Source organism: Aquarana catesbeiana, linkage group LG13, assembly GCF_042186555.1.
Source record: "Aquarana catesbeiana isolate 2022-GZ linkage group LG13, ASM4218655v1, whole genome shotgun sequence".
Classification (NCBI taxonomy): Eukaryota; Metazoa; Chordata; class Amphibia; order Anura; family Ranidae; genus Aquarana; species Aquarana catesbeiana.
In genome coordinates this window covers 223,796,592-223,823,453 of record NC_133336.1, presented here as the reverse complement: position 1 = coordinate 223,823,453, position 26,862 = coordinate 223,796,592, and the positions used below count along the sequence as shown (strand labels likewise).

General features: G+C 47.1%; 3 protein-coding genes across 3 annotated transcripts; 2 read left to right on the top strand and 1 right to left on the bottom strand.

Moving 5' to 3' along the window:
• Nucleotides 1-1,469: 1,469 nt before the first annotated feature.
• Nucleotides 1,470-9,528, top strand: KLHDC9 (kelch domain containing 9). The gene is made up of 5 exons (XM_073609247.1): nucleotides 1,470-1,879; nucleotides 4,480-4,997; nucleotides 6,407-6,575; nucleotides 7,129-7,327; nucleotides 8,528-9,528. The coding sequence occupies exons 2-5, from the start codon at nucleotides 4,492-4,494 to the stop codon at nucleotides 8,692-8,694; spliced, it is 1,041 nt and encodes a 346-aa protein (XP_073465348.1). The 5' UTR covers nucleotides 1,470-1,879; nucleotides 4,480-4,491; the 3' UTR covers nucleotides 8,695-9,528.
• A 2,102-nt stretch (nucleotides 9,529-11,630) lies between these two features.
• PFDN2 (prefoldin subunit 2) lies at nucleotides 11,631-23,041 on the bottom strand. The gene is given in 6 exon segments (XM_073609246.1): nucleotides 11,631-11,884; nucleotides 11,886-12,038; nucleotides 13,767-13,832; nucleotides 13,834-13,891; nucleotides 14,155-14,243; nucleotides 22,904-23,041. Coding segments are annotated over 6 exon segments (429 nt in total). The 5' UTR covers nucleotides 22,943-23,041; the 3' UTR covers nucleotides 11,631-11,860.
• On the top strand, nucleotides 22,965-25,408 carry NIT1 (nitrilase 1; the record flags this gene model as incomplete). Its single annotated transcript, XM_073609244.1, is given in 4 exon segments — nucleotides 22,965-23,079; nucleotides 23,423-23,665; nucleotides 24,782-24,885; nucleotides 25,275-25,408. Coding segments are annotated over 4 exon segments (519 nt in total), but the record flags the coding sequence as incomplete, so codon positions are not given.
• Between the last annotated feature and the right edge of the window lie 1,454 nt (nucleotides 25,409-26,862).

Here is a 26,862-nt window from a genome sequence, read left to right as displayed (position 1 = left end):
TATGTGTGGGGAAAACTAACACTGCACATCACCCTGAACACACCATCCCCACCGTGAAACATGGTGGTGGCAGCATCATGTGGTGGGGATGCTTTTCTTCAGCAGGGACAGGGAAGCTGGTCAGAGTTGATGGGAAGATGGATGGAGACAAATACAGGACAATCTTAGAAGAAAACCTGTTAGAGTCTACAAAAGACTTGAGACTGGGGAGGAGGTTCACCTTCCAGCAGGACAACGACCCGAAACATCCAGCCAGAGCTACAATGGAATGGTTTACATCAAAGCATATTCATGTGTTAGAATGGCCCAGTCACAGTCCAGACCTAAATCACATTGAGAATCTGTGGCAAGACTTGAAAATTGCTGTTCACAGACGCTCTCCATCCAATCTGACAGAGCTTGAGATATTTTACAAAGAAGAATGGACAAAAATGTCCTCTCTAGATGTGCAAAGCTGGTAGAGACATCCCCAAAAAGACTTGTAGAGAAAGGGGGTTCTACAAAGTATTGATTCCGGGGGGCGCCATACAAATGTCCCTCCCCCACACTTTTCACATATTTATTTGTATCATTTATCATTTTCCTTCCACTTCACAATTATGTGACACTTTGTGTTGGTCTATCACATAAAATCCCAATAAAATACATTTACATTTTTGGTTGTAACATGATAAAATGTGGGAAATCTCAAGGGGTATGAATACTTTTTCAGGGCACTGTACATGGTAACTTTGTAGAAGGAGGAGGAGGTGTTTCCTCGGTCTCCCGTCCCCCAGTGATCAGACTGTACATTGTAACTTTGTAGTAAGCCAGGAAAAATATAAGCAAACTAAATTGTATCTTTATTATAAAACAGTATAACAAGCACATTGTAATGTGTTCCGGCGCTGTCTGTGGTTGCTGTGGGTTACTGCAGTTTATCTGTCATTGTTGCCTTAAGACTGTAAGGGAAGTACAGTATACCTGCAGGGACATCCAATGACTCAGACATCGCCGCACCGCATCCGACAACCGTATTCCAGACAGCGAGATGAATGACTGTATGATCAAGGCCAGCAGGCGCCACGAAGAAAGAGCACTGTTACCATAGCAACCCGCAGACTAAACATTGTATAGAAAATGTTTTCTCCCCTATGTATGGACTCTGCACAGTACTACTTCTCTTGTCCTGTATGTCGGGTGTAATTCTCGGTATCTGTTCTTATTCTGTATGTATGGACTCTGCACAGTACTACTTCTCTTGTCCTGTATGTCGGGTGTAATTCTCGGTATCTGTTCTTATTCTGTATGTATGGACTCTGCACAGTACCACTTTTCTTGTCCTGTATGTCGGGTGTAATTCTCGGTATCTGTTCTTATTCTGTATGTATGGACTCTGCACAGTACTACTTCTCTTGTCCTGTATGTCGGGTGTAATTCTCGGTATCTGTTCTTATTCTGTATGTATGGACTCTGCACAGTACCACTTTTCTTGTCCTGTATGTCGGGTGTAATTCTCGGTATCTGTTCTTATTCTGTATGTATGGACTCTGCACAGTACTACTTCTCTTGTCCTGTATGTCGGGTGTAATTCTCGGTATCTGTTCTTATTCTGTATGTATGGACTCTTCACAGTAGCACTTCTCTTTGTTCTGGGTGGAATTCTCGGTATATATCGGGGAGGTCTCGGTGACGTAGCGAGCGGCAGGCATGGATGAGCCGGGGTGTGACGTTGCAGGTTATCTGGCTAGACGGCGGCTGGTGCTGGTAGGACGGGCATGTTGCACACTAAGCACATTTGCAGCGAGGATCCTCCTTCTGGCAGCTGTTGCTAGGGAGACGTGTCAGTTGCCGGGGCTGTTGCCGTGGTAGCAAGATCACAACGACATTCCTGAATCCGGTGAGTGTAGACATTTGTTAAACCAGCATGCGCAATACAAATAACATAATCTCATCTATATACTGTATATGTGTCTATATACTCTCTCTCTCTCTCGTTCTCCCTCTCTCTCTCTCTCTCTCTCTCCCTCTCCCTCTCCCTCTCTCTCTCTCTCTCTCTCGTTCTCCCTCTCTCTCTCTCTCCCTCTCTCTCTCCCTCTCTCTCTCCCTCTCTCTCTCTCTCCCTCTCCCTCTCTCTCTCTCCCTCTCCCTCTCTCTCTCCCTCTCTCTCCCTCTCTCTCTCTCTCCCTCTCCCTCTCTCTCTCTCTCGTTCTCCCTCTCTCTCTCTCTCTCTCTCTCTCTCTCTCGTTCTCCCTCTCTCTCTCTCTCCCTCTCCCTCTCTCTCTCTCTCTGTGTATATACAGTATATATATATCCCGACTTCCCGACTCTTCATCAGGGTCCTCAATGGTCAGCATACAGATCATGGAACAGGAAATGACACAAATATGATACAAAGTAATCACTGGATATCAGGACGATACAAAGTAACAATATTTATCAACAAGAAGGAACCTCCCATCCAAAATTAGGATGAGCCGGATCTGTCTAAATCTAAAGGAGTTTTAACCTTCGACTTGGGGGCGTGTCTTAGTACAGGTGTGTCACTAGGAGTTGGGGGTGTGACTTAGTATAGGTGCGTCACCAAGAATCGGGGAGGTGTCTTGGTATAGGTGTGTCACTAGCGATTGGAGGCGTACCTTAGTAGAGGTGGGTCTATAGGAATTTGGGGCATGTCTTGAAAAAGTTGTGTCTCTAGGAATTGGGGGTGTGCCTTAGTAGTCCAGGTGTGTCACAGAATATTATGGGTGTGGCTTAGTATAGAAGGCGTGTCACTAGGAATTGGGGGTGTGCCATAGTAGTCCAGGTTTGTCAGAGAGTATTATGGGTGTGGCTTAGTATAGAAGGCGTGTCACTAGGAATTGGGGGTGTGCCATAGTAGTCCAGGTGTGTCACAAAGTAACAGGGTTGTGGCTTAGTAAAGAAGGCGTGTCACTAGGAATTGGGGGTGTGCCTTAGTAAAGAAGGCGTGTCACTAGGAATTGGGGGTGTGCCTTAGTAAAGAAAGCGTGTCACTAGGAATTGGAGGTGTGCCTTTGTAAAGTAGGTGTGTCACTGGGTATTAGGGGTGTGTCCTACTAAAGTAGGTGTTTCACTGGGTATTAGAGGTGTACCTTAGTAAAGTAGATGTAGTACTGTGTATTAGGGTTGTGCCTTAGTAAAGAAGGTGTGTCACTGGGTATTAGGGGTGTGCCTTAGTAAAGTGGGTGTGTCACTGGGTATTAGGGGTGTGTCCTAGTAAAGTAGGTGTGTCACTGAGTATTAGGGGTGTGCCTTAGTAAAGTAGGTGTGTCTCTGGGTATTAGGGATGTGCCTTAGTAAAGTACGTGTGTCACTGGGTATTAGGGGTGTGTCCTAGTAAAGTAGGCGTGTCACTGAGTATTAGGGGTGTGTCTTAGTAAAGTAGATGTGTTACTGTGTATTAGGAGTGTGTATTAGTAAAGAAGGTGTGTCACTGGGTATTAGAGGTGTGCCTTAGTAAAGTGGGTGTGTCACTGGGTATTAGGGGTGTGCCTTAGTAAAGTAGGTGTGTCACTGGGTATTAGGGGTGTGTCCTAGTAAAGTAGGAGTGTCACTGGGTTTTTAGGGGTGTGCCTTAGTAAAGTAGATGTGTTATTGTGTATTAGGGGTGTGCTTTAGTTAAGGTGTGTCACTGGGTATTAGAGGTGTGCCTTAGTAAAGTGGGTGTGTCACTGGGTATTAGGGGTGTGTCTTAGTAAAGAAGGTGTGTCACTGGATATTAGAAGTGTGCCTTAGTAAAGTGGGTGTGTCACTGGGTATTAGGGGTGTGCCCTAGTAAAGTAGGCATGTCACTGGGTTAAAGGGGTGTGCCTTATTAAAGTGGGTGTGTCACTGGGTGTTAGGGGTGTGTCCTAGTAAAGTAGGCGTGTCACTGGGTATTAGGGGCGTGCCTTAGTAAAGTAGATGTGTTACTGTGTATTAGGGGTGTGCCTTAGTAAAGAAGGTGTGTCACTGGGTATTAGAGGTGTGCCTTAGTAAAGTGGGTGTGTCACTGGGTACTAGGGGTGTGCCTTAGTAAAGTGGGTGTGTCAATAGGTATTAGGGGTGTATCCTAGTAAAGTAGGCGTGTCACTGGGTATTAGGGGTGTGCCTTAGTAAAGTAGATGTGTTACTGTGTATTAGTGGAGTGCCTTAGTAAAGAAGGTGTGTCACTGGGTATTAGAGGTGTGCCTTGGTAAAGTGGGTGTGTCACTGGGTATTGGGGTGTGTCCTAGTAAAGTAGGCGTGTCACTGGGTATTAGGGGTGTGCCTTAGTAAAGTAGGTGTATCACTGTGTATTAGGGGTGTGCCTTAGTAAAGTAGGTGTGTCACTGGGTAGAGGTGTCACTGGGTACTGGGTGCCTAAATGGAAAAGGGGATGTGTCTTAGTAAAGCAAATGTATCATCAACTATGTCTTCCATTAATAAACATGGTGCTGGCTTAGTGGGACTGCATACAAAGTTTATGGCTTTTCCCATGACTGTCCTCTCTTATTCCAGGAAGGACACACCATGACAGCCTCTCATTGGACCTGGACTCTGGTGGCTCAGGATGCCCAGTTCGCCCGCGCATTCCACACCTGTACTCCCACCCGGGGAAAAATCTACCTATACGGCGGGGTCAGAACAGGGGACTCCAAAGAACCTCCACTTGGTGATGTGGTAATCTTTGACCCTGAGCAGAAATCATTAGTCAATAGCAGCGTGCCACAGGTTGTTTCCCGGAGGAGCCACCATGACACCGTCCTGTTGGGGGAGAGGTGGCTGTGCGTGGTGGGAGGCTGGGATGGCTCGCAGCGCCTATCCTCCATCCTCAGCTATGACACAGAGACCACAGAACGGGCGACGTGGACAGGTGAAGCCTCCAGCAACCCTCCAGTGGGGCTGAGCAGCCACACATGTACCAAGATTTCGGACAATGAGCTCTGCGTAGTCGGCAGGGAGGGAGGACTGCGGACACAGAGGCGGTACTCTAGCGTGTATACTCTGCGGTTGAACGCTGGCTCCAAGACCTACATGTAAGTAAAAACTATGATATATACTGCTGCTAACACAGCTTAGATAAAAAGGGTAGATCCGGTAACTGTACCCCTCAGGGGTGGGCTCTGCCTTTTGGTTGGCAGTTTCGCGTTTAGGGGTTTGGCTTCTTTCAGAGCTCTAAGGCAGACAAAATCCACTCTCCAGAAGTAATATACTACTTGAAGTACATGTATTCCCCTACTACGCTTGGGAGTAAGGTTTTTTTGTTTTTTTTTTGCAAGTGGTTCCATGTTCCTCAGGGGCGTGGCTTCTTCAAAAAGTATTGGACAGCCAAAATCCACTATCTAGAAGTATTAAAAAAATAAAGTGAAGTACATGCAGTCCCCTTAGCTGCATAAGACAGCATTACTAAAGTTGGTAAAACTGGTAGCTGAACCCTTGGAGGTGGGCTTTAAGTTTGGAGGTAGTTCCATGTTCCTCAGGGGTGTGGCTTTTATTAGAGCTATAAGACAGCCAAAATCCACTATACAGAAGTAATACACTACATAAAATACATACCATACATTCCCCTTAGCTACTGTTCATAAGAAAGCTTCACTTAGGATGGTATATCTGGTACCTGTATCCTTCGAGGTGGGGTTTATTTTTTGAGGTGGTTTGACATTCCGCATGGGGTATGGTTTATTTAGGTACTATACGACAGCCAAAATTCACTATCCAGAAGTAACATATTACTACTTTAAATACATAAATACCCCAGCTACATAAGATATCTTCACTAAGGGTAGTATCTGGTGATCTTTACATTTTGCAGGTGGTTCCATGCTCCTCAGGGGTGTGGCTTCTTCAAGAAACACACGACAGCCAAAATCTACTATCCAGAAGTATTATATTATGTGAAGTACATATATTCCCCTTAGCTACATAAGACAGCTTTACTAAAGGTGGTAAACCTGGTAACTGAACCCTTGGAGGTGGGGTTTATTTTTGGAGGTAGTTCCATGTTCCTCAGCGGTTTGCCTTTTTCCAGAGCCATAAGGCAGTCAAAATCCTCTAATAATACACTACATGAAATACACACAGAACATTCCCCTTAGCTACATATGAAAGCTTCACTTAGGGTGGTAACTGTATCCTTGGAGGTGGGATTTATTTTATGAGGTGGTTCCATGTTCGGCAGGGGTGGGGCTTCTTAAAGAACTATAAGACAGGCAAAATTTACTATCCAGAAGGAACATAATACTACTGCAAGTACATAATTCACCTTACTGTAGCTACATTAGATAGCTTCACTAAGAGTAGTATCTGGTGAACTCTACTTCTCTGAGGTGATTCCATGTTCCTTAGGGGTGAAGTATCTTCCAATACATAGATTCCCCTTAGCTACATAAAATAAATTTTTTGACAAAAGTAAATTTTTTAATGAAATGGTCTCCTGTGCCTTCAGGTACAAGGAGGAGGAATCGCACACTGCGTCTCGGTCTGGGCATTCTGCCGTTCTCTTGAGAAGCGACACAAAGCATACAGAGAAAGTTGGATATTCCCTCTATGTGTTTGGTGGACGGGAGTCGTCTACAGTTGATGTGGTTGGACACTGGAGCAGAGACAAAGTTCAGGTGAGTATCAGAGTTTGGCTACCTGCCGCTCTTTTGGAACACTAAGCCCTGGCTCATATAGACCTGGGGTGCAGCGCTCTACCTTAGGCTTAGGTGAACCCTAAATATAGAAAATTGAACCTAAGTTGCAACTCCACCTAAATTTAGATTCTCCTTGGAGTGCAAGACTTGAGTGGGGCATTTTCTCCAACACCAAAGACAGTCATGATGAGCTATAGCTTTAAAAGTATGCCCGCATTCTCCACATATTTCTATAGAGAATCCACTAGAGGGCGTATGATATGAGCTGCAAAGCCCTATTCTCAATCTCTCATGGCCAGTAATGGTGTGTAGCTCTGCCTGTTAGTAACCAGATGGCCACTTTCACCAAAGTTTCTCAAGGCGAGAGGAACATGATGCAAATTTAAAACAATTACAAAATTAATAAAATTTTGGTAAATTTCGTGGTCAGCAAAAGCTTTCTCGCTTGCGATGAAAATTCCGTAAGATGTACAACCAAATTTACAGGTAGAGGCCTTAAAATTGTGTCATTCATATTTTTTGTGCCCCATAGGAGAACACAGAGCCCTGTCCCCGACTTACGGAGCAGCTAGCACAACTTCTGTCCTCTAAGGGGGCAAAACGCACTGAGCCCAAGGGTCTGAGGCACCATTCATGTTCCGTGGTTGGCCCATTTGTGGTTGTTTTCGGCGGAGAGACTCTTTCCAGGGCCCGAGATGCTGTTTGCAATGACCTCTATGTGGGAGACACACGTGAGTTGGCTCTAGAAGTACCCACCTGCTTTTTTACTGACCTACGCCCAGAATGATGTCTAACTCCACCCCCCTTGTGATGTTACATATATCTCTTCTGGTACAGCTCCCAAAAAAGTATGATATACAGTATATTGCTGCTAACACATCTTAGCTAAAGGCAGTAAATCTGCTAACTGTAGCCTTATGGATGGTACTTTGCTTTTTGGAGGCAGTTCCATGTTGCTCAGGGGTGGGGCTTCTTTCAAAGTTAAAAGACAGGCAAAATCCACAATCCGGAAGTATTCAAGTACATACATTCCCCTTAGCTACATAAGACAGCTTCAATAAAGCTTCAATAAAGCTGGCAAATCTAGCAACTGTACCCTTGGAGGTGGGCTTTCATTTTGGGGGTAGTTCCATGTTCCTCAGGGGTATGGCTTCTTCAAGAACTACAAGACAGCCAAAATGTAGTATCCAGGAGTATTATATTACTATGCAAGTACATACATTCCACTTAGCTACATAAGACAGCTTAACTAAAGGTGGCAAATCTGGCAACTGTACCCTTGGAGGTGGGCTTTATTTTTGAAGTTAGTTCCATGTTCCTCAGGGGTGTGGCCTCTTCAAGAACTATAAGACAGCCATCAGAACTATTATAATGCTACATTAAATACACACATTCCCACTGGCTCCATTGGACAGCCTAGCTAAGGGCGGTAAACCGTGTACCTGTACCCTCGGAGGTGGGCTTTACTTTCTGGAGGTGGTTCCATGTCCCTTAGGGGTCTGGCTTCTTCCACATACACTCCTCCTAGCTACTCTTTCCAGGAGTCAAGATGCTATTTGTAACGACCTCTATGTGGGCGACACACGTGAGATGGCTCTAGAAGTACCCACCTGCTCATTACTGACCTACCCACACCCAGAACAATGTCTAACCCCCTTGTGATGTTACATATACCCCTTTCCCTTAGCTTAGGACACTAGCAAAAATCTGAGGACTCACGGCTTATAGAGGAGGCTCCCAGGGGGCATGTCCTTAATAGTTTTGTTAATGTCCAATCAACTGAAGGTACCAACCTATAGCCCAGGTTCTATGAATATTTTGTGTTCTGTATTGTAAGATTGATATATATATATATATATATATATATCTCTATCTATCTATAGAGATATATATATATCTATATCTATATATCTATTTTCTCTTTTTATAAGGTTCCTCCCCCATGTCATGGTTCCAATTCCCGGGCTTCAATCCTCAGCACAAGAGAGTCGGCCATCGGACCTGCCTACTAAATGACCGCCTTTACTTGGTGGGCGGATTCGGCGCTGACGGCAAGACACTACGTCCCGAGATTTGCATGCTGGATATCAGTTTATGACCAGGGTCTGGCCAAGGGGTAGGCAGACAGGGGGGCCCCCTTGGGCGCTTCAGAAGGAGGGACTTGCAAAAAAAGGGCAGAACCTACAACATATCCTGCTGAGGTAGGTCACAGCTCATGGGGTGGGGGATGGGGGCACACATTCAGCCTTTTCACCTTGGGTGCTCAAGGACCTTGTCCCATCAACGTTTATGACATTTTTGGTATTTGAATGACTTACCTTGACAATGAACACATTCTACTGATTGATGAATTTGTTTTTCTTGAAGTACCATCATCATGAAAAAAATCCAATCCTTGAGCTTCATCCAGTAACTTTTCCTAGGCTGAGCGGAAATCATCAGGTCTGCTGCAGGCAGGAAGAAGCATTTCCTCAGTCTCCCCTCCCCCCAGTGATCAGTCTGCTGCAGGCAGGAGGAATCATTTCCTCAATCTCCCCTCCCCCAGGGATCAGTCTGCTGCAGGCAGGAGGAATCATTTCCTCAGTCTCCCCTCCCCCAGGGATCAGTCTGCTGCAGGTAGGAGGAATCATTTCCTCAGTGATGATATTAAGTGGAACTTCACTCCATCAACGTGAACTATTTGTGATCCTTATGCTGCTAGTATTAATAAATAGATAGGAAGATATATTTTTGCTTCCTGGTGTCTGGCCTAGGCCCAAATGATGTCATACATCCCAAAAGGCTTCATGGGAGGAGAGGCTCTCTCAGCTAAGCACGCCCTTCCTGCCTGCATGCCTGAGCAAATAGATACCAGGAAGTAAATGTTTTTCAAAGTGATTCCTCAGCAAAAGCATGGAGACATTGATGGAGGGGGGGGGGGGAGTTTGCTTTGAATATGAAAATTGGATTTTAAAATAAAAAATATGTTTTTGGTTTATGGTTCTCTGATTCAGTGGAAGTCTATTAATGATGATGGCAATACACATATTTGTCCACTAGATGGCGACAGCCAGCCAAATATATTTTACCATTGTTTCTAATTCCTTTCATTTATTTTGGTAACACTGTCTTTATAATCCTTTTATTTATTACATTTTTATTATTTATAATTCCTTTTATTTTACATTTTTATTATTTATAATTCATATATATTATATATATATATATATATATATATATATAATTTTTTTTTATGTCCAATTCCTTTTTTTTATATTATTTCTAATTCTTTTTTTTTAATTTATATATATTTTTATTATATCTAATTTCTTTTTAATTTATATTTTTATTATTTCTAAATTATTTTTAATTTATATTTTTATTATTTCTTTTTTTTTTATAATTCATTCTTTATTAAACATTTTTCTCTTATTACAATAAACATTTACATGACTCATCTCCCCAAGACAGAGGACAATATCAATATCCTGGTTTATATATACACGCCAACAACAGGGATGGCTCCCTCTACACCCCTCCCCCCTCCCCTAAAAAAAAAAAAAAAAAGAGAAAAAAAAAAAAGGAGAAAAAAAAGTGCTATAAAAATAATTTAAGATTTTCCAATATTGTACTCCATATACATTGTTGACTTAATATGTGTTAAAGGAGAGGGGGAAAAAAAAATTTAAAGAAAGGAAAAGACCTTCTTTCAAGTGCTGTGCTCTATATGTGTCATTAACTTATTACACGTGATAGAAAGTAAAACCAAAAACTCCAATTTTATGAAAGTGTTATAAAACTTTTTTTATTATTTCTAAATCCTTTTTAATTTATATTTTTATTGCATCTAATTTCTTTATTTTTTACATATGTTTGTATTACTTCTAATTCCTTTTATTTAAATTTTTTTAAAATATACTTTTATTATAATTCCTTTTATTTCATATTTTTATTATTTCTAATTCCTTTTTATATAATATATATATATATATATACACATACATACACACACACACACACACACACACACATATATATATATATATATATATATATATATATATATATATATATATATATATATATATATATATATATATATATATATATATATATATATATATATATATATATATATATATATATATATAATTTCTAATCCTTTGATATAGATTATTTCTAATTCCGTTTTATTTTATATTTCTTTTTTATATTTTTGTTATTTCTAATCCTTTTATTTATATTTGCATTATTTCTAATTCCTTTTTTTAAATGTATATTTTAATTATGTCCAACTCCTTTTTTTATATTATTTATAATTTCTTTTTTTTTTTTTTTATTTATATATAATTTTTATTATTTATAATTTCTTTTTAATTTATATTTTTATTACGTCTAATTCTTTTTATTACTTTTTTTATATATTTGTATTATTTATAATCCCTTTTATTTTTTTTATAATTCCTTTAATTTTTTAAAATATATTTTTATTATAATTCCTTTTATTTCATATTTTATTAATTCTAATTCCTTTTGATTAATATTTTTTATATTTTTATTATTTGTAATTATTTTTATTTTATATATATATATATATATATATATATATATATATATTTTATTCCTTTCTGCTGCGTCCTACTTCTGCACTGCAGTTTGAACTGCTACAAAGCAAAATAGAGAAGCGCGCTCAATAAATCAAATAAATCCACCAAACATGGAAACCTGGATGACAGGTCCACTTTAAATACCCACAAAATCTTTGAACCTCATGGAACCCCTAAATGCAGATATTTGCCGTATTGGGAGTGGGGGGGGGGGGGGGGGGGGGGGCTATTGACACCCCGAGAAGACCGTGCCAGAGTCGAAGATTTAAAATAGACGTCCACGTGTCGCCTCAGCTGTCCGGAGTGACAAGTGGCAGAAGGGCAGCTGCTGAACGGACACTTTGTAAAAAAGATCACAAACTAATAAAGTTTATTGAAAAATAAATAATAAAAATAATATTAATAAAAAAATAAATAAAAAACCACACACACACACAAGACAAGCAAAGCAATTCAACAAACTTTATTTAACAAAACAAAAAAACTTTAATAAAATAAAATAACAAAACATAAAATAATAAAAAAAAAACCCCGAATTCCGCCACGAATCCCCCAAACCATCGAATTTGCAGCGTGACGCAGAATCTGCCGCCTCCGTTTCTGGTGGCAACGCTGCGAGATTTCCCTCCGCCACGAGCCGATCGAAGTGCCCCAGCGAAATGAGAGTCCTTCGGAGGATCAGGAGACCAGGACGCCAGCCGAGGCTGCTCTTGGCGCCAGAGCCGTCACCGTCTTTGGGCGGCTGCTTCTGATCGTCCTCCCCCATCAGGCGGATGTTGTGCTTCTCCCGGTACTCGTTCAGTTCCCGCCCCTTCGTCTGCAGCTGCGTGGTCAGCGTCTCGATGATTTTGTTGATCTGCGGGGGTGGGGGGATAGAGAGGAGGCGGAGTTAGGCGGCGGGCTATGATTCGGTGCGAGAAGCCATGGATGGAAGCTCGGGACGGCACGCCGAACCTATTCAGTGGAGTCACTGTCCATGGATGACAGTTTCGTCTGAGGCTTTGCACACAGGTACTATGCTTAGCAATGGGCCTTCAGATGTAAAAAATTCTGTTTGCAATGCACAGAACTGCTTTAGACCTGAACATGCTGGGAGTTGGGCATGCTGGGAGTTGTATTCCCCCAGTAAAGAGGAGCAGGCCATGCTGGGATCTGTATTCCCCCAGTAAAGAGGAGCAGGCCATGCTGGGAGTAGTAGTGCCCTGGTAGAGAGGAGCAGGCCATGCTGGGAGTTGTAGTTCCCAGTAACGAGGACTGGGCATGCTGGGAGTTGTAGTCCCTTGGTATAGAGGAGCAGGCCATGCTGGGAGTTGTATTCCCCCCAGTAAAGAGGAGCAGGACATGCTGGGAGTTGTATTCCCCCCAGTATAGAGCAGGGCATGCTGGGAGTTGTATTCCCCCCAGTATAGAGCAGGGCATGCTGGGAGTTGTATTCCCCCAGTATGGAGCAGGGCATGCTGGGAGTTGTATTCCCCCCAGTAAAGAGGACAGAGGCATGCTGGGAGTTGTAGTTACCCAGTAAAGAGGACAGAGGCATGCTGGGAGTTGTAGTTACCCAGTAAAGAGGACAGAGGCATGCTGAGAGTTGTATTTCCCCCAGTAAAGAGGAGTAGGCCATGCTGGGAGTTGTATTCCCCCCCAGAGATGCAGGCCATGCTGGGATCTGTATTCCCCCCAGAGGAGCAGGCCATGCTGGGAGTTGTAGTTCCCCAGTAACGAGGACTGGGCATGCTGGGAGTTGTAGTCCCATGGTATAGAGGAGCAGGCCATACTGGAGTTGTATTCCCCCAGTAAAGAGGAGCAGGCCATGCTGGGAGTAGTAGTGCCCTGGTAGAGAGGAGCAGGACATGCTGGGAGTTGTAGTTCCCCCAGTAACAAGGGCTGGGCATGCTGGGAGTTGTAGTCCCTTGGTATAGAGGAGCAGGGCATGCTGGGAGTTGTAGTTCCCCAGTGCAAAGGGGCAGGACATGTTGGGAGTTGTAATCCCAGAGGTATATAGCAGAATGGCTTGCTGGGAGTTGCAGTCCTCCAGGGAAAGGCTGCAGGTCAAGCTAAAACTCGTAGTCTCCCTCACTATAGCATTGTTGGGCATGCTGAGAGTTGTAGTCTCCCTTAGTATAGCATTGCAGGGCATGCTGATATTTATAGGTGCCCCGTATAGAGGAGGGTGTGATGGGAGTTATATGTCCCCTAGTATAGAGAAGAGCATGCTGGGAGTTGTAGTCCCCCCTGGGAGGTGTAGTCTCTCCCAGTATACAGGGAATGATCTATGTCTGAAAGAAGAAATCAGGCTTGCAGTGGGCGGGGCTACTCCAGTGAGTGGGAGGAGGGGGAAGGACTCTTACAGGATAGAAGGAGCTTGCGTGGGCATCCCCTGTGATGTCACCAAAAGCTCAATGAGTATTTAGGAGGCGGGGCAGAGCCTGGAGAGTGGTATTTGTTACCTGTACAGGCTCTTGAAGTCTCCATAACTCATATATGAACTTTATCTGCTAAACTGATCGTTTTCAGCTCCGTACAAATAGTGACAACCTGGACCAGCTCAGAGTGTACCCCACCCCCATCCCCAGGGTCCTGGACTCACCTGGTCCTTGTTGTTCTCCAATGCTGGCAGCACCTCCTTCACCGTCCGCTCCACCAGGACGCCCCCCGACCATCCGGTAACACTTCCTGCTCTGGTCCACCTCCCGCAGGGTGTCAATCACCAAACTATGAGAGAGAGAGAAAGATGGCGAATTAATGAGGCCCCGCCCCTCTGCAGACCGAAAATCATACTCATCTGCTGTACGGGGCCCTTGTATGGATTATGCACTCTCCGGGCTGGGAGCTCCTATCAAGAGGTCAGGCATTGATTGGACGGCACTGACAGCTATATAAGAAGGCGGGGGGGATAAACTGGCGCTGAACTCAGGCCGAGTATTCGAAACATGACCAGGTCTCTGATCGGGCCCCGTGCGGGTAATGGTGCTCACGTGTGTTCGTTTAGCTCCATCTCCAGCTCCGCCGCTTTGGAGGCCAAACCCCTCTGCTCCTGCCGCAGGCGATTGAACCCAGCCACCACCTATAGAGGGAGAATGAAAAAAAAAATAGGATTTTTAAAACAGCTTACCTGTAAATCCTTTTCTTTGAAGTACATCACGGGACACAACGCCATAGCAGTTACTATTAGGGTTGTCCCGATACCGATACTAGTATCGTATCGCACCGATACCAAGCATTTGCCCAAGTACTTGTACTCGGGCAAATGCTCCCGATGCTTCCGCCGATACCTTGACTGTCAGCGGTGATGGACGTGTGGGGGAGTTACAAGCTTCTCCCCCCGCGGCTTTCAGCTGCTTAGTGACATACAGCGGTGATCGGTGCTTGTAATTCCCCCACACGCGATCACCGCTGACTGTCACCTCCTCCTCCTTAGTCCTCCTCCGTTCCTCTGTCCCCCTCCGCTGTCCTGCTCCATTGCTGTGTCCCCCTCCGTTCCTCTGTCCCCCCCCCGCTGTCCTCCTTCTTTGCTCTGTCCCCCTCCGCTGTCCTCCTCCGTTCCTCTGTCCACCTCCCGCTGTCCTTCTTCTTTGCTCTGTCCCCCTCCGCTGTCCCCCTCCGCTGTCCCCATGCGTTCCTCTGTCCCCCTCCGCTGTCCCATCCGTTCCGGCTTTCGTTGTCCCCCTCTCTCTTCGTCTGTCCCCTCCGTTCTGCTCTCTCTCCGCTGTGTGTATGGAGAGAGTCAGCTGACTCTTTCATTCACATAACTGAAACATTGTAATCTTCTGTGATTACGATGTGTCAGTTTATGAATGGAGAGAAGCTGCTGTGTTCTCTCCATTCATTCTCAGTGCAGCTGACGCTGCAGAGAAAGGGACTGGGGAATCTCTATCCTCAGTCTATTTCTCTGTCTCAAGGGGGAGATATCAGAGGTCTGTTAAGACCCCTGATATCTCACCAAAGCCCCCCAACAGGCTGATTAAAAAAAAAAAAAAACACACACATAGTGCAATAAAGAATAAAAAAAAAATTGTAAAAAATAATAAATGTAAATGAAAAAAACCAAAACAAAAACACACACACAGACACCGTCACTATACCACCACCCCCACCCCACCCGCCCCCCCCCCCCCCTCAAAAAAAAAAAAAAAAAAAAACTGTCACGTGACATTAAACAAAAGTATCGGTAATCGGGTATCGGCGAGTACTTGAAAAAAAGTATCGGTACTTGTACTCGGTCCTAAAAAAGTGGTATCGGGACAACCCTAGTTACTATGTGGGTTATATACGCCACCTTCAGGTGATGGACACTGGCACGCCCTAAACAGGAAGTTCACTCCCCTATATAACCCCTCCCACTACTGGGAGTACCTCCGTTTTGTAGCAAATCAATACACGTGTATACCAAGAAGGAGGGACTTCTGTGTCCCATGATGTACTTCAAAGCAAAGGATTTTACAGGTAAGCTTTTATAAAAATCCTATTTTCTTATCGTACATCAGGGGACACAGAGCCTTAATAGTTACTATGTGGGATGTCCAGAGCAATGCCAACTGAAGGGAGGGAGACACAACCAAAGTAGGGCACCATGAGACCAGAGGACTTATACTGCTGCCTGTAGCACACTGCGCCCAAAGGCGATATCCTCGTGACCTTTTACATCTACTTGATAGAATCTGGTGAACGTATGGACTGAAGACCAGGTTGCAGCCTTGCAGATCTGAGCCATGGAGGCCTGGTGATGCATCGCCCAAGAAGTACTAACAGCCCTGGTGGAGTGCGCTTTAATATGAAAAGTTGGAACTTTCCTCCTTAAACCATAAGCTTGAACAATCGTTTGACGAATCCACTTAGAAATAGATTTCGATGCTGCCTGTCCTCTTAGGACCTTCAGGCAACACAAACAAGACATCCGTTTTTCGAATCTGAGCAGTCGCCTTTAGGTAGATTTTCACTGCTCTCACATCAAGAGAATGTAGTGACCTTTCTTCCGCAGAACAGGGGTCTGGGAAAAACAAAGTTAGAACAATATCCTGGTTCAAATGAAAACATGACACTACCTTCGGTAGAAAATTAGGATGAGGACGCAATACAACCTTATCCTTGTGAATAATTAAATATGGCTCTTTACAAGAAAGAGCAGCCAACTCTGATACTCTTCTTGCAGAAGATATGGCTACCAGAAAAACTAACTTCCTTGTCAAGGGAATATGCCGTATCGGCTCAAAAGGCTGTTTCTGCAATGCCGACAGGACTAAATTCAAGTCCCAAGGGTTCAGGGGCGACCTAACCGGAGGATTAAGCCGCATTACCCCCTGAATAAGCTATGAACCAAAGAATGCGAAGCAAGTGGTCATTGAAATAATACCGATAAGGCCGAAACCTGGCTTTTGATAGTACTCAAGGCCAGCTTCATTTCTAATCCCATCTGTAGAAAGTCAAGGATTCTACCTATGACATATTTCCTGGAGTGCCAACCCCTGGATTCACACCAGGAAACATATGCCTTCCAGACTCTATAATATAGGACTCTGGAGGCCGGCTTCCTTGCATTAACCAGAGTAGACACCCCTGAACCTGACAGCCCACGCTTCTTCAGAATGTGGGTCTCAATAGCCAAACCGTTAAATTTAGCGTTTGCAAGGTAGAATGGAATACCGGACCTTGCGAGAGAAGGTCTGGACGTGGTGGAAAGGTCCAAGGGTCCTCTACCGCCATCTTTACGATCTCTGCATACCAAGATCTCCTGGGCCACAAGAATCACTGCCTTCCCTTCCTGCTTGATCCTGCGAAGAAGTCACGGAAGCAGCAGAACAGGAGGGAATGCATAAATTGGTGAAAACTGATTCCACGGGAATACCAAGGCATCTGTCACGCATGCAAGTGGATCCTTTGTCCTTGACACAAAATTGTCGATCTTTTTGTTGAACCTGGACGCAAACAGATCCACGTCTGGAATTCCCCATTTTTGACATATTGCCAGAAAAATGTCAGGGTGAAGAGACCATTCCCCCGGGAGCAACTGCTGGCGAATCAAGTAGTCCGCCTGCCAATTCTCTATTCCTGGAATGAAGACTGCTGATAGGCAAGGTATGTTGTTTTCTGCCTAAGTCAGGATATGATTTACCTCTCTCTGGGCCGCATGACTTCTCGTGCCCCCCCAGGTGATTGATATAGGCCACTACTGTGGCAATGTCGGATTCTGACAGAACAATTTTATAATCTAAGCGTCCAGGCCTTCAGGGCCAGGCGTGCTGCCCGAATCTCTAAAATATTAATGGGCAAGGTCATTTCTGATTTGGATCATTTCCCTTGGACAGACGCTTCTTCCAGGACTGCTCCCCAGCCCAGAAGGCTGGCATCTGTTGTTACCACCTTCCAGGTAACTGGTAGGAAAGATTTTCCCTTTCTGCAGATTCCTGGCTATCAACCACCAACTGAGGCTTTGGCACACCTTTGGGGATAAAGGCATTGGGAAGTCAAGAGTTTGGACCTTCTTGTTCCAAGTTGATAGGACACTGTTTCTCAGTAGCCTCGAATGAAACGAAGCATAAGGAACGGCCTCGAATGAAGCCACCATCTTTCCCAACAATCTCATGCAAAGTCGAATAGAAGGATTCTTCTTTGCTTTGACCACCTGAATCAGTTCCCTTATAGAACTGATCTTTGCCTTGGGCAAGGACACCCTTTTCTGAGCTGTATCTATGATCAGACCCAAGTATTCCAATCTCCTTGATGGTTTTAAGGAAAACTTCTCTAGATTGAGAATCCAACCTAGGTACTCCAGGTAGCTGACTGTGAGGACCAAACTCTGGTCTAAGCGGGCTACCGACTGGTCTATCAAGTGCAAATCGTCTAAGTAAGCTAGAGCCCTTAATCTTGCTAAAGGGGGAGCCAGGACTTTTGTAAACACTCAAGGTGCAGTAGCTAGACCGAAAGGCAGAGCTACAAACTGAAAATGAAGATTTTCTATCTCGAATCGTAGATATTTCTGGTGAGCGGGAAACATAGGTACATGGAGGTAAGCATCCTTGATGTTGATTGATGCTAGAAGTTCTCCACCTTGTAAAATGGAGACTACTGATCGGATTGACTCCATGCGAAAAGAGCGGATATTCAAAAACCGGTTTAGATCTTTGAGATCTAGAATGGGTCTGACATCCCCAATTGGTTTTGGTACCGTGAAAAGGTTTGAATAAAACCCTAACCCCTGCTCTTCCATGGGGACCACCGATATCACCTTTTGAGACAACAGATGGTCCAATGCTTGAAGGAGAGACTTTTTTTTCTCTGGATCTTTGGGAATGTTTGGGAAGGATCTTGGAACTCTTGTTTGTACCCTAGAGTTATTGAGGAAGCCATTGTCTCGACATTCTTCCTGCCAGACCTTTGAAAACTGCAGAAGTCTTCTCCCCACTCGAGCAAGCAGGGGCGCCCCTTCATAAGGAGGTTTTAGTATTTTGTTTTGTAGGTTTCCTTCCCCAGGACCTCTTTTGTCCCTTGGGTTGACCTTGAGGTTTACCTCTTGAACCTGACGGTGGAGGCCGGCGTGACTTGCCTGGAGGCTGATGCCCCTGGCACTGGAGAAGAAGCTTGTTTAAAAGAAAAACGCTTACTCCTTTTCTCAACTGGCAAAAGGGAACTTTTCCCATTAGAAATTCTTTGGATGTATTTATCCAGATCATCCCCAAACAGCCGTTCACCGCGAAATGGAAAAGTAGCCAGGAGCTTTTTTTGCATCGCGCTTCGGCTGACCAATTTTTCAACCATAGCACTGTACGCATATGCACTAGCCTGAGTGTAAGCCCGTGAGGCCTGGAGAATAGAATCTCTCATAGCGTCTATTGCAAAACATAACGCCCCTGGTACCCCGGCCAAATCTTGGGCCTGCTGATCATGAATAATCTTGAGCACCTGTTTAAACTGGTCTCTTAAGGATCCTTCCGCTTTTGACCCTTCAGAAGAGGAGTCATCAGCCTCTTCCTGGTCCCCTGAGAGAAATTCATCATCTCCTGCCCCCGGTTCCTCAGTTTGAGGGTCCTGGGTAAAAGAAGGAGACCTATCGCGTTTAGTCCCACTCTGGGATGCGATTAAAAGCATCAATTTTCTGCTCCAATCCTAATATGGTTGAGGAAAAAAAAACCTCTTCAGTAATTTAGATGGGGGCAGCAGTGTTGAAAGAAGTTGCAACACCTGACGGCCCTGATGGCTCAATCTGACCAGCCACTTCAGAAATTTCAGGGGAGGAAGCCATTTTTTTTTTTTTTGTTAGGAGGTGGCTCTAGGCTTTTTTTGCGGCTGAAGAAGTCTTTTTTTTAGCCCTTTTTTGGGGTGTTTCTAGCCCCCCCCCCCCCCTTCTGACCATAGCCCAATGCACATATGCAGAGGTACTACCAGAAGCATCCCATCCACTACTTGAGCAATAGTCCACACACTGCCGCTGCTATTAATGCCCAGCCTGATGCTATAAGTAAATGCGTCAATAGGAAATGACCAACCACTTAGACACTGGCGAAAAAACTGAGGTACTCCCAGTAGTGGGAGGGGTTATATAGGGAGTGCACTTCCTGTCTTAGGGTGTGCCGGTGTCCATCACCTGAAGGTGGCCTATAACCCACATAGTAATTACTATGGCTCTGTGTACCGTGATGTACCATAAGAAATTAGGGGGCTAAAGAAGAACTCCAACTCCTAATACAGTATAGAAGAAGGTAGAGCTGCACAATTAATCGTCAAGAATCGTTATCGCGATCTTGACTGAAGTGTTTCACAATTCTTTCTATGCAAAGAATTCTCTGCTTTTCTGAAGCCAAAGCCTCAAAAGAAAGAAAGAGGAAAAACCGGGCAGTTTGCCAAGAAACAAAACATTCTTTATCAGTTGAACTTAAGTATAAACATTGTAACAATTTGTCAATGGAATAGACTTCCTGTGTAAATGAAAAAAGTTTAACCACTTAAACACTAAGGCCCCTTTCACACTGGGGCGGTTTGCAGGCGTTATTGCGCTAAAAATACCGCCTGCAAACCGCCCCTAAACAGCCTCCGCTGTTTGTTCAGTGTGAAAGCCCGAAGTGCTTTCACACTGAAGCGGTGCGCTGGCAGGACGGTAAAAAAAGTCCTGCTAACCGCTTCTTTGGCGCGGTGAAGGAGCGGTGTATTCACCGCTCCTGCCCATTGAAATCAATGGGACAGCGCGGCTATACCGCGGTAATACCGCGGCTATAGCCGCGCTGTACCAGCGGATTTAACCCTTTTTCGGCCGCCAGCGGGGGTTAAAACCGCACACCGCTAGCGGCTGAATACAGCCGCAAAAACTACGGTAAAACAGCGCTAAAAATATCGCTGTTTTACCGCCGACGCCCCCACCGCCCCAGTGTGAAAGGGGCCTAAACCTTTTTCTGACATTTGTTGGTTTCAAGTTAAAATCATTTTTTTTTGCTAGAAAATGACTTAGAACCCCCAAACATATATATTTTTTTAGTAGACACCCTAGAGAATAAAATGGTGGTTGTTGCAATACTTTATGTCACACTGTATTTGCGCAGCAGTCTTTCAAATGCAATTTTTTTTGGAATAAATTACTTTAATGAATTCAAAAAAAAAAATCTAACCAGTAAAGTTAGCCCTTTTTTTTTTATAATGTGAAAGATTTTACGTCGCGAGAATCGTGATCTTTTTATTCTAAGCAAAAAAATCGTGATTCTCATTTTGGCCAGAATCGTGCAGCTCTAGAGGAAGGTACAATGGGAGTTGTAGTCCCTGCCCAGTATAGAGGAGAATACGCTGGGAGTTGTAGCCTTGGCATAGAGGAGGGTATGCTGGGAGCTGTAGTCCCTGCCCAGTATAGAGGAGGGTATACTGAGAGCTGTACTCCCCCCTCAGTATAGTGTAGGGAATTCTGGGAGTTGTGGTCCCCCTCAGCATAAAGAGGGGGGGATGTTGGGAGCTGTAGTCCCCTTTCAGTTTAGAAGCATATGCTGGGGGTTATAGTCCCTCATATACATGCAGGGAGTTGTAGTCCCCCTCAGTATAGTGGAAGGTATGCTGGGAGTTGTAGTCCCCCTCAGTATAAAGGTTTTTCTGAGAGTTGTAGTCCCCCTCAGTATAGAGGAGGGTATGCTGGGAGTTGTAGTCCCCCCCTCAGTATAGAGGAGGGTATGCTGGGAGTTGTAGTCCCCCCCTCAGTATAGAGGAAGGTATTGCTGGGAGTTGTAGTCCCCTCTCAGTATAGAGGAGGTAAGGCTGGGAGTTGTAGTCCCCCATCAGTATACAGGAGGGTATGCTGGGAGTTGTAGTCCCCTCTCAGTAAAGAGGAGGGAATGATGGGAGTTGTAGTCCCCTCTCAGTAAAGAGGAGGGAATGATGGGAGTTGTAGTCCCCTCTCAATACAGAGGAGGGTATGCTGGGGGTTGTAGTCCCCTCTCAGTATAGAGGAGGGTATGCTGGGAGTTGTAGTCCCTTCTCAGTATAGAGGAGGGTATGCTGGGAGTTGTAGTCCCTTCTCAGTATAGAGGAGGGTATGCTGGGAGTTGTAGTCCCTTCTCAGTATAGAGGAGGGAATGCTGGGAGTTGTAGTCCCTTCTCAGTATAGAGGAGGGTATGCTGGGAATTGTAGTCCCCTCCCAGTATAGAGGAGGGAAGGCTGGGAGTTGTAGTCCCCTCTCAATACAGAGGAGGGTATGCTGGGAGTTGTAGTCCCCTCTCAATACAGAGGAGGGTATGCTGGGAGTTGTAGTCCCCTCTCAGTATAGAGGAGGGTATGCTGGGAGTTGTAGTCCCTTCTCAGTATAGAGGAGGGTATGCTGGGAGTTGTAGTCCCCTCTCAGTATAGAGGAGGGAATGCTGGGAGTTGTAGTCCCCTCTCAGTAGAGGAGGGTATGCTGGGAATTGTAGTCCCCTCTCAGTACAGAGGAGGGTATGCTGGGAGTTGTAGTCCCCTCTCAGTACAGAGGAGGAAATGCTGGGAGATGTAGTCCCTGCCCTGTATAGAGGAGGGTATGCTGGGAGTTGTAATCCCCTCTCAGTATAGAGGAGGGTATGCTGGGAGTTGTAATCCCCTCTCAGTATAGAGGAGGGTATGCTGGGAGTTGTAGTCCCCTCTCAGTATAGAGGAGGGTATGCTGGGAGTTGTAGTCCCTTCTCAGTATAGAGGAGGGTATGCTGGGAGTTGTAGTCCCTTCTCAGTATAGAGGAGGGTATGCTGGGAATTGTAGTCCCCTCTCAGTACAGAGGAGGAAATGCTGGGAGTTGTAGTCCCTTCTCAGTATAGAGGAGGGAATGCTGGGAGTTGTAGTCCCTTCTCAGTACAGAGGAGGAAATGCTGGGAGTTGTAGTCCCGTCTCAGTACAGAGGAGGAAATGCTGGGAGATGTAGTCCCTTCTCAGTATAGAGGAGGGAATGCTGGGAGTTGTAGTCCCTTCTCAGTATAGAGGAGGGAATGCTGGGAGTTGTAGTCCCGTCTCAGTACAGAGGAGGAAATGCTGGGAGATGTAGTCCCTTCTCAGTATAGAGGAGGGAATGCTGGGAGTTGTAGTCCCTTCTCAGTATAGAGGAGGGAATGCTGGGAGTTGTAGTCATTTCTCAGTATAGAGGAGGGTATGCTGGGAGTTGTAGTCATTTCTCAGTATAGAGGAGGGTATGCTGGGAGTTGTAGTCATTTCTCAGTATAGAGGAGGGTATGCTGGGAGTTGTAGTCATTTCTCAGTATAGAGGAGGGAATGCTGGGAGTTGTAGTCCCCTCACCTGCTCCGCAGCGATCTGCTTAGCCGCCGCACTCGCCATGTCTCCTCCGATGTGTGAGCTCGCCGCCGGAAGTCGTTGAAAGCGTCACTTCCTGCCGCCCCGCCTCCCGCCGCCATATTGACTGAGGGCAGAGCGCGGATGAGGGTCGGCTGGAGGCTGTGGGGGGCGCTGAAGAGGTGAGTCACTCCACCCAGAACTGGGGTGGTAAAATGTCTGTCTGTGTGCCCAATGGGGGATTTCCTCTCACTTCCTGTGACACGGGACCGGAAATGAGAGGAATGGGGGTCACATGAAGTCTAATTCCTGACAGAGGATCTTTATATGGAGGCGGGGACACACCATGACTTTGTCCAATCCCAAATCACCCCGCCCTCCACCTTCACTCACCATTCTGTTGTCACGGTAACCTCCATAGAGCTCCCTGTAGGCGGAGTTCATTGGATTGTTACTCCGCCCCTTCAAGTCCTCCCAGGAGGAGCCCCCGGGGAGAAATAACATTTATGATTGGTCAAGTTTCAGAACGATGTCAGGGAGCTCCGCCCACAATCCGCTGATCGCCGTCTGTCAGGTGACTTCCACTGCCAACAAGAAGGAGAACCTCTCCGCCTGCTCCGCCCTCATCCGGGAGGCCTCCGCCCGCAACGCCGCCATGGTCTTCCTCCCCGAGGCCTTCGACTACATCGGGGGGAGCACCGAGGAGACGCTGAGCCTGGCCGAGAGCCTGGAGGGGGCGCTGATCCAACAATACTCTGCCCTGGCCAGGTGAGACACACAGCCCCTCCCCCAACAGAGTCCCTCCCCTAACACAGCCCCTCCCCTAACACAGCCCCTCCCCCACACAGCCCTCCAACACAGCCCCTCCCCCAACACAGCCCCTCCCCCAACACAACCCCTCCCCCAACAGCCCCTCCCCCAACACAGCCCCTCCCCCAACACAGCCCCTCCCCAACACAGCCCCTCCCCCAACACAGCCCCTCCCCCAACACAACCCCTCCCCCAACACATACCCTCCCCTAACACAGCCCCTCCCCCAACAGAGCCCCCCCAACACATACCCTCCCCCAACACAACCCCCCCAACACAGCCCCCCCAACACAGCCCCCCAACACAGCCCCTCCCCCAACACAGCCCCCCCAACACATACCCTCCCCTAACACAACCCCTCCCCAACACATACCCTCCCCCAACACAGCCCCTCCCCAACACAACCCCTCCCCAACACAGTCCCCCAACACATACCCTCCCCCAACACAGCCCCTCCCCCAACACATACCCTCCCCTAACACAACCCCTCCCCCAACACAACCCCACCCCCAACACAGCCCCCCAACACATACCCTCCCCCAACACAGCCCCTCCCCTAACACAGCCCCTCCCCCAACACAACCCCTCCCCCAACACAACCCCACCCCCAACACAACCCCTCCCCCAACACAAGCCCTCCCCAAGACAGCCCCTCCCCCAACACAGACCCTCCCCTAACACAACCCCTCCCCCAACACAACCCCACCCCCAACACAGCCCCCCAACACAACCCCACCCCCAACACAACCCCTCCCCCAACACAAGCCCTCCCCAAGACAGCCGCTCCCCCAACACAGACCCTCCCCTAACACAGCCCCTTTCCCAACACAGCCCCTTTCCCAAAACAGCTCCTCCCCAACACAACTCCTTCCCAAACACAGCCCCTCCCTAAAGCTGCTTTTCCCTCAAGACAGCCCCTCCTCCGCACTGCACCATCCCCTCCCCAGCACACACCCAGACCTTCCTCAGCTCCTCCTTAGTGCCGTCCTATCCCATCCCCAGCATTACCCCAGCCCCTCCCACTGGGCGGCATTTTTGTCCTGATCATCTTCTCTCTCTCTCTCTTGCTGTCAGGGAGTGCCGCCTCTGGCTGTCTCTGGGTGGATTCCATGAGAAGGGCCCCAACTGGGAGAAAGACCGCAGGATCTCCAACTCCCACCTCCTCCTGGATGACACAGGTACCCGTCACCGCTGTGTGTGTGTGAAAGTGAGCCGCCATTGGGCGGACACAGCCCATCATCCATCACCAAGGGCAGCCCCTCCCCCTCTTCCTATTATCCCCCAGACAGGAAGTGAGGGAGAGTCTAATGGGGGCACCTGTTATGGGAGGATTTCCTCTCACTTCCTGTTGTGTCTCTGGGACAGGAAGTGTCTACTACTATTGTAATTTCCCTTTAAATTAAAAGGCCTATCCCTGGGCAGCCCCAGCACAGCGTTGGGCAGGGGTGGGCAGATTACTTCCCCGCAGAGGATTAAAAACAGAAATATCGTCTCCCTGAGCAACCTATGTTTATTTACTTTCCAGTGACACCCCCCCCCCCCCCCCTCCATGTGTGTCTTTTCGCAGGACGCATCCGGTCCGTCTACCGCAAAGCTCACCTGTTCGACGTGGAGCTTCAGAGCGGGGTGTCACTGAAGGAGAGCAGTTTCACCATCCCGGGAATGGAGCTGGCGCCCCCTGTCTGCACTCCGGTGGGAAAGGTGCAGTTAATTGTCTAGAGCTGCTATTGTAGTAATGATGTACAAGTATTTATAAAAGTAGCCACTCCCCAACACAACCTAGGCTCCTCCCACAGTCCTAGGCACTGTCCCAATTTGTCCCCAGCGTAGCCCAGGCCCATCTCCAGCACAGTCCTGACCCCTCCCCAGAACAGTCCTGACCCCTCTCCAGGCACTACCCTAGCACTGCCCAATCCCTCCCCATGACAGCTCTGACCCCTCCCCAGGCACTTGTAAAGCCCTTTTTCAGCCTGGCAACTCCCCAGCACAGTTCTAGGTCTTCCTCAGCACAGCCCTGATCACTCTCCAGTACAGTCCTGATCACTTCCCAACAATGTCCTGCCTCCTCCCTAGAACAGCCCTGATCACTCCCCAGCACAGCCCTGATCACTTCCCAGCACAACCCTGACCCATCCCTAGCATAGCCCTGACCCCTCCCCGGGCACTAGTAAAGCCCTTCTTCAGCCCTGGCCACTCCCCAGCACAGCCCTAGGTCTTCGTCAGCACAGACCTGATCACTCTTAAGTACAGTCCTGATCACTTCCCAACAATGTCCTGGCTCCTCCCCAGCACAGCCCTGATCACTCCCCAGCTCAAACCTGACCCTTCCTTTTTACAGCCCTGACCCTTCCTTTTTACAGCCCTGACCCTTCCTTTTTACAGCCCTGATCACTCCCCAGGGCAGCTCTGACCCCTCCCCAGCACAAACCTGACCCTTCCTCATCACAGCCCTGACCCCTCCCCAGGACAGCCCTGACCCCTCCCCTCGCACAGCCCTGACCACTCCCCACCACATTTCTGACCCCTCCCCAGCACAAACCTGACCCCTTGTCAGCACAGCCCTGACCCTTCCTCAGCACAACCCTAACTCCTCTCCAGCAGAGACCTGACCCTTCCTCAGCACAAACCTTACCCCTCTCCAGCACGGCCCTGACCCCTCCCCAGGACGGCCCTGACCCCTCCCCAGGACGGCCCTGACCCCTCCCCAGGACAGCCCTGACCCCTCCCCGGGCACTAGTAAAGCCCTTCTTCAGCCCTGGCCACTCCCCAGCACAGCCCTAGGTCTTCGTCAGCACAGACCTGATCACTCTTAAGTACAGTCCTGATCACTTCCCAACAATGTCCTGGCTCCTCCCCAGCACAGCCCTGATCATTCCCCGGCACAGCCCTGATCACTCCCCAGGGCAGCCCCGACCCCTCCCCAGCACAAACCTGACCCTTCCTCATCACAGCCCTGACCCCTCCCCAGGACAGCCCTGACCCCTCCTCTGAACAGCCCTGATCCCTCCCCTCGCACAGCCCTGACCACTCCCCACCACATTTCTGACCCCTCCCCAGCACAAACCTGACCCCTTGTCAGCACAGCCCTGACCCTTCCTCAGCACAACCCTAACTCCTCTCCAGCAGAGACCTGACCCGTCCTCAGCACAAACCTT